Here is a 6,000-nt window from a genome sequence, read left to right on the forward strand (position 1 = left end):
TTATGCAGTTCTGTAATTTCGTAATGGTTGAAAGAGCTTTTACTGATACTGATTAAGAAACTGAGCTGTTTTTTTTTTTTTAAAAACTTGCAGTGTTTAAGTATTTAAAAAGACTAAACTGAAGACCTTTGTGTGAAATATTTATCCCATATTTTAAATAACTGTTAGTTTATGTCATTGGTTTTTATCCATCTTGGAGTCAGTAAGAGGGGATATCTATTTAAGATCATTACTCAATTTGGTCAGGTTGGGACTGGTGACATTGTGTCAAATGTTAATCATTCTGTAAATGATGTAGGCAGATAATGAATTTAATGAAACTGTTTGAAAATGATTTTAAACTCAAAAATTAAATGAAAGGCCCGAAACATCTCAGGTATAGACCAAATGTAGTAGTTTTGAATTTTTGCTTTTTAATTACAAAATGAATGCATCATGTACAGTATTTAGTCTTAGCTTTTAAGATTGCCAGACCTGATTTTACAATGTTTATTGAGAAAAACGTGTATTATAACATAAAGTTGATGAGTAATGTATTTTAGAAGTAACATATTTTTCAGGTAACGTATTTTATTACTTTCAGTGGGGAGGAATCTAGTCCGACTTTTGTAGAAGCTTTTTCTGAACTCCTCCAAACTAAGGAAACTTCAGAGTATTGAATTTTTGGCTTCTAACAATTTATGATTTTGTGGGAAAAATAGAGTCAATGAAAGGGTCTCTGTTTATAATCAAATAGGATTGTTTCAATTCTTAACAAATTATTATTGAAATAGTACTGTATAGTTAATTAACTGATGCAGGGGACTAGTTTTCAGGGATTTTGTTGTTGAGTCAATCCACGAAAGTTAATGCTAATGGGCAGCTAAAATATCTATTCATTTTATATTCAAATGTTGAAATCCACAAAATTTAATGTATATACCTAGGAAATACCATATATACCCTTGTATTATGCACACCCGTGTATGATACGCACCCTGATTTTGGCCCAAAATCCTGGGCAAAAAACATCAGTTGAGTCAGTCCACATAATTTAATTGGAATGAGCAAGTAAAATTCACATTAATTCTATGTTCAAAAGTTGAAATCCATGAAATTATATCCCCACAAATTAACCATGGATTTCATGCACATGAAATTAACTGATTTCAAAGTATATTATACTTAAGAAGTGTCTGTACTGACAGTGTAAGAAAAATGAAAAGGCCTTTTAAATTTGCTTGTATTTTCCTTGAAAAAAATATCAGAGAACCTTTCATTGACTTCTATTAATGTTTCTTAATTTTCATTTCTAGAATTTTATAGTACTGGTTAAATACAGTAAAACAATCTCATTGCCGACTGAAAATCTGTATATTGTGTTAATCATATTTGAATATATGAAATATTATTGGAAGTTTTGTACATAAGTCAATATTCTTCTGATTTGGTATGAAAATTTTATCACTACTTGCATTTATATTTAATTAATACTTGAGAAATGGGAGTTGATAACTAAATTAATCAGCCAGGGGACACTGATCAGAAAGTTCAAGGCATTGTGTTTGTAGAATTTGAACGAAATCAGGAATAATTTAGCGAGGAACAAAAAATCCTGTGCTGACTTTACATCCTAATGAATTCTGTAAAATCCTTTTAAAGTTGGAATTTCATCTCCTGTGCAGTTATTGTAATATGTTTGTTGTAAATGTGTTTTACTGTATTTGATAAAACATTGGCTTTCTCTCAGTTTTGGGTGTTGATGGAAATTATGCATGTTTTATCCATTGCTTTATATTTACAGGGACAGTTGACAATGTTGTACGTACTTTTGAAATATGGCAAAAACCTCAAAACTTACCTGCTAGTTACCTTTTTTATACAGTTTAAACTCTGCAGGTTGCCTTGGAAACTACAAGGGCACCATTACTGGCACAGATACACTAACAAACCAGAAGAAAATATTTTTATGATAGAAATGATTTGGGGAGAAGCTTTTTATACTCCAATTAAAGGAATCTTAATTCATAGGATTATTATTGGGGCATGGGATGTGTAACAAAACTGACACATAGATGCAAAGAAAGGGAATTTGGCTTTTAAGTTATAAGCTGTGATAGTTGATTTCTGATCTTTCTCAATTCACATTGGTAATTCTGATATTTGTAATAAAATGAAACAATAATTTGACAAATGGCACATATAATTTTATGTGCATTAATTTTATCTGTAGCATTTTGTCTCCCAGTCAAAATGTTTGTACTATTGGGGGATTTGAAACTGAACAAAAATGTTAAGCATTATGAGAAGGTGTGTCACATACAGGAGGTCAGGTCCATACTTCCAAGGTCAAGGTCACTTACAGTTCATATGTTATAGTATTGATATAGGGTTTTCAATACTCCACAGACTTTTCTCAAGGTGAACCCCTTTAACATGCAAAGGTCAAGGTTGTTAGTCATAAAAATAATTTCTAGCTTTTACTTAATATTTCTAGCTTTTACTTAATATTCATTAAATATTCCCTGTGTCAGGTGTGCCATTTCAGGGTTATGTGTGTTTTTGAAAATGCAGCTGTTTGTGGGGGAGTGTGTATTTTGTAATTTCTTTGAAATTTTATGACTGTATTCTGTTTTCCTTCAAATACAAAGCTTCTCTGAAGTAAATATGGAGACCCAGACTAATAATGGAAATCAGTTCAGCAATCCTGTAACCAGTCCAAATAATTATAGCTTTGAGACTACTGGTAATTATGGCAACCAGTCTAATTATGGGAACCAGTATTGAAGAATTGGTAATTTTTGTACATTGTTGTGATGAATGTCTAGAACTGCTGATTATTGTTCACATATATTGTGTCCTAAGTTAGATTTTTGATGGTTTTAATCTTATTGTGAGCAAGTTTGTATATTAAAGCCATTTATGTAATGGCTATATATTCATATTATATTGGTATCAAGGATGGAGGGGATGGGTAATGCAATCTGCTAGACTTTCTGGGCATTATAGATTAGATTGTCTTGTATGGTTTGAGTATGAGAACTCGGGTTTTAGGTCTGCACATGTTTGCTTCTGGAAAACAAGTTCCTCGGTATCGAAAGAAAAATATTTTAAAGGTTGCAATTCATTCATATAAATCACAGTAGTAGATTTTTCACATTATGGAAGGTTCCTTGTTAGATATGGAGCGTTTTGGCGGCACAGGGTATTACTGGCATGTATCTAGGGTGGACAGGAATTTTTTTGTTGTGAATATACCATGGTGTAGTGTTACTTGAAAATTGTATGCAGATTTTTTTTTTCCTTTTGATCCCCCTTCCAAATTCTGAGATTTCATTAATTAAGCTTTTTTTGTGTTAACATGTTTAATGTTTCGGTTTATAGGACATTTTTACCGAAGTCTCAAATTTGAACTGTCACAGACTATTTGTCGTCTTTCTGGTGAATAAATATGAATATTAACGATGGAATCGTAATGAATGTAATCATACAGCTTCCGTTGCACTACATATTGGTTTTATATGTCACATTAGTTGTATCAGCCTGCATATATTACATATTTTATAATCGGGTTTATATAGATATAAATTATTCTCCTTAGTTTTTGCATGACATTTTCCGGTTCCTTTCTGTCCTTTCAGTTTCACAGCAGTGCCGGGTTCAGGGGCCGGTTCCACTCCCAATAACCTTGGTTTGAGCTCTGGCAATAACTCCACTCTGACTCCCTCTGCCCCTCCCGCAATACAAGTCACGGCTTCCACACCTGCCACAGAAAAAAAGCAAGCACGAGTCCTATATGATTATGACGCTGCAGATCCTTCTGAATTATCTTTATTAGCGGATGAGGTACTTCATGAATATTCATATTAATAGAACATTAATATTCATAACCAAAGTGTGACAGTGTTAGTTGGTTTTAACCAATCAAAATGCATAGTTTCACCATTAATAATGTAATGCATAAATATTCATTACAAAGTATGATGTCATTGGTTAGTTTTGACCAATTAAAATGCTTGATTAGATAATTTAAAAAAAGTTAAATATGCATGATGTGAGCTAGTAGCTTTGTGTCTAATATAGATAGAACTTTATTTGAAGAAAAGTTCATCCATCATTTGTTCAACAATTTAGACAGAAGTTAGCTAAAAGAATGGTTTTATTTTGGAAATCATTATTCAGCTTCCAAACAAAAGGTTTTAAATGAAAACTATCACACTGGCAGTCCAGGGGCCATATCTTTTATCAGCTGACAGACCAGATTAAGGATTCATTTTCTAAATATTATTAGTCAGCCACCATGGTTATTTTTTCCTTACAGCAAGATAGTGTTAATCAAAAGGGTTATAAACTGAGTTTAAAGACAAGGCTAAACAAACACATTTGATTGGTTGATATAAAGCTCATTCTTTCAAATCGACCAATGCCATGTCAGAATTCTGAGACTGGCTGCATTTAGGTTCAATGATGGAAATGTTTAAATTGAAAGATATTGATGAAAATTGGCATGCAACCAATCAGAATGAAAGTAATAATGGCTGCATTGTTTAAAATTTTTAATACTTTAATAAGATACTTTTTGGTTCCATCATAAACACTGTAGTAATTGCAAACATCACGTTTTTTTTTTCAAGTTCACATGAAAGGGGTTTATATATGGTGGCTTTGGTTTAAAACAAATAGTTCTGTTCATTTTATATTTTGATTTTTTTTTCTAAGTGCTAGTTTGCAATGCTGTAGCTAACAGAAGCAACAATTTTAAAGTGCAACATTTAATGCTTGTGCAAATGGTATTGGTAAAATTTCAAGGAGAAAATTTATTTTTAAATTTCAAAAATCACATTTCAGACTAGCACACATCTTTTTAAATATTTTGCATTCTTTCACTTAAGTTCATGTTTTTATTACATTATAAGAACTGTGTAATTGTAAAGCTATTTTCAATAGAAGCATGTCAGTTTTCTTTTTAAAAAATGGATTCCTTTAGACACATGTAAGACTCTTGAAGCAAGTATTTTGAAAATAAAAATGTAAATGTTGGTTTTCAAAACATTGCTTTATACTAAGCTTTAATAATGGCTGCATGTAATCCTTTTTCCCATATAATTATCATATTTTAAATAAATGCTTCATAATAATTTCCAAAATGTAAACTTCCATCATATTTAGCTGTTTGTAAATTGGGTGTTTCTTCTATTTTTGATTGACAGCTGTCTCTTTTGATTTCAGCTAATCACAGTATACAGACTGCCCAATATGGAACCTGATTGGCTGATGGCAGAAAGGGGTTCACAAAAGGGAAAAGTTCCTACCACATATTTAGAAGTATTAGAATGAGGGTAGCTTTATTAGGGATTTTAGTCATTTTTGTAAATAATGAAATAATGAATTTTATGTGACAATGTCAAAATGGTGCATGTGTTAAACTGTTAAGGACAAGTTACAACATTTTATATGTATACAGACTGCTTATAAGACAGGGTCCCAAGTTTGCACTGAACAGTATCTTGCTAAAACTCATATAGGATAGCTTACATAATTTTCCAAATTTTATTTTGACAGTGCTTATATTTTTGAAGCGGAATATTTAAAGTGGAGACATTTTAAGTGTGTACAATTTAGCATACATTTTTAAGTGCTCAGATATAAGAGTAATGGCAGATTATCATAAAAAATAATAATATTGGGTGATATATTCTGCAGCTGTATTTAAAATTGAATATCATACTTGCAGTAGAAAAGAAGATAGAAGTTTCATTGTCCTAAAATTCTACAAAAATATTTTGGGTATCTTAGTGTTGAAGGTTTGTGTCGATTGTTACAGAATATTATATTAAAATGGGCAAGACTTATGCTGGATTTTTGCTGCGGAGATTGCAGTGTATCACTCAGTGTAAAACAACCAGGGGGTACTCCATGACACAAAAGCTAATAAATTGTGTATTACACATGCTGTTGCACTGACTGATATGTAAATGCTGTGTCATGTTGCAGTTGTATGGCTATTTGTTACTTTGAAAA

The 6,000-nt window shown here is 31.5% G+C and overlaps 1 protein-coding gene across 4 annotated transcripts in view; it reads left to right on the forward strand.

The window, feature by feature from the left end:
• The window catches only part of LOC123549118 (endophilin-B1-like), a 57,284-nt gene extending 51,284 nt beyond the window's left edge, over positions 1-6,000 (forward strand). For 3 of the 4 annotated variants that reach the window (XM_053524799.1, XM_045336956.2, XM_045336965.2), the window contains 3 exons: positions 584-652; positions 3,621-3,825; positions 5,209-6,000. In XM_053524799.1, the coding sequence (XP_053380774.1) occupies positions 584-652; positions 3,621-3,825; positions 5,209-5,316 (382 nt within the window). In that variant the 3' untranslated portion in view covers positions 5,317-6,000. The remainder of the gene's footprint in view (positions 1-583; positions 653-3,620; positions 3,826-5,208) is intronic. The other variant, XM_053524800.1, reaches the window with a different exon arrangement.

Source organism: Mercenaria mercenaria, chromosome 15, assembly GCF_021730395.1.
Source record: "Mercenaria mercenaria strain notata chromosome 15, MADL_Memer_1, whole genome shotgun sequence".
Taxonomy (NCBI): Eukaryota; Metazoa; Mollusca; class Bivalvia; order Venerida; family Veneridae; genus Mercenaria; species Mercenaria mercenaria.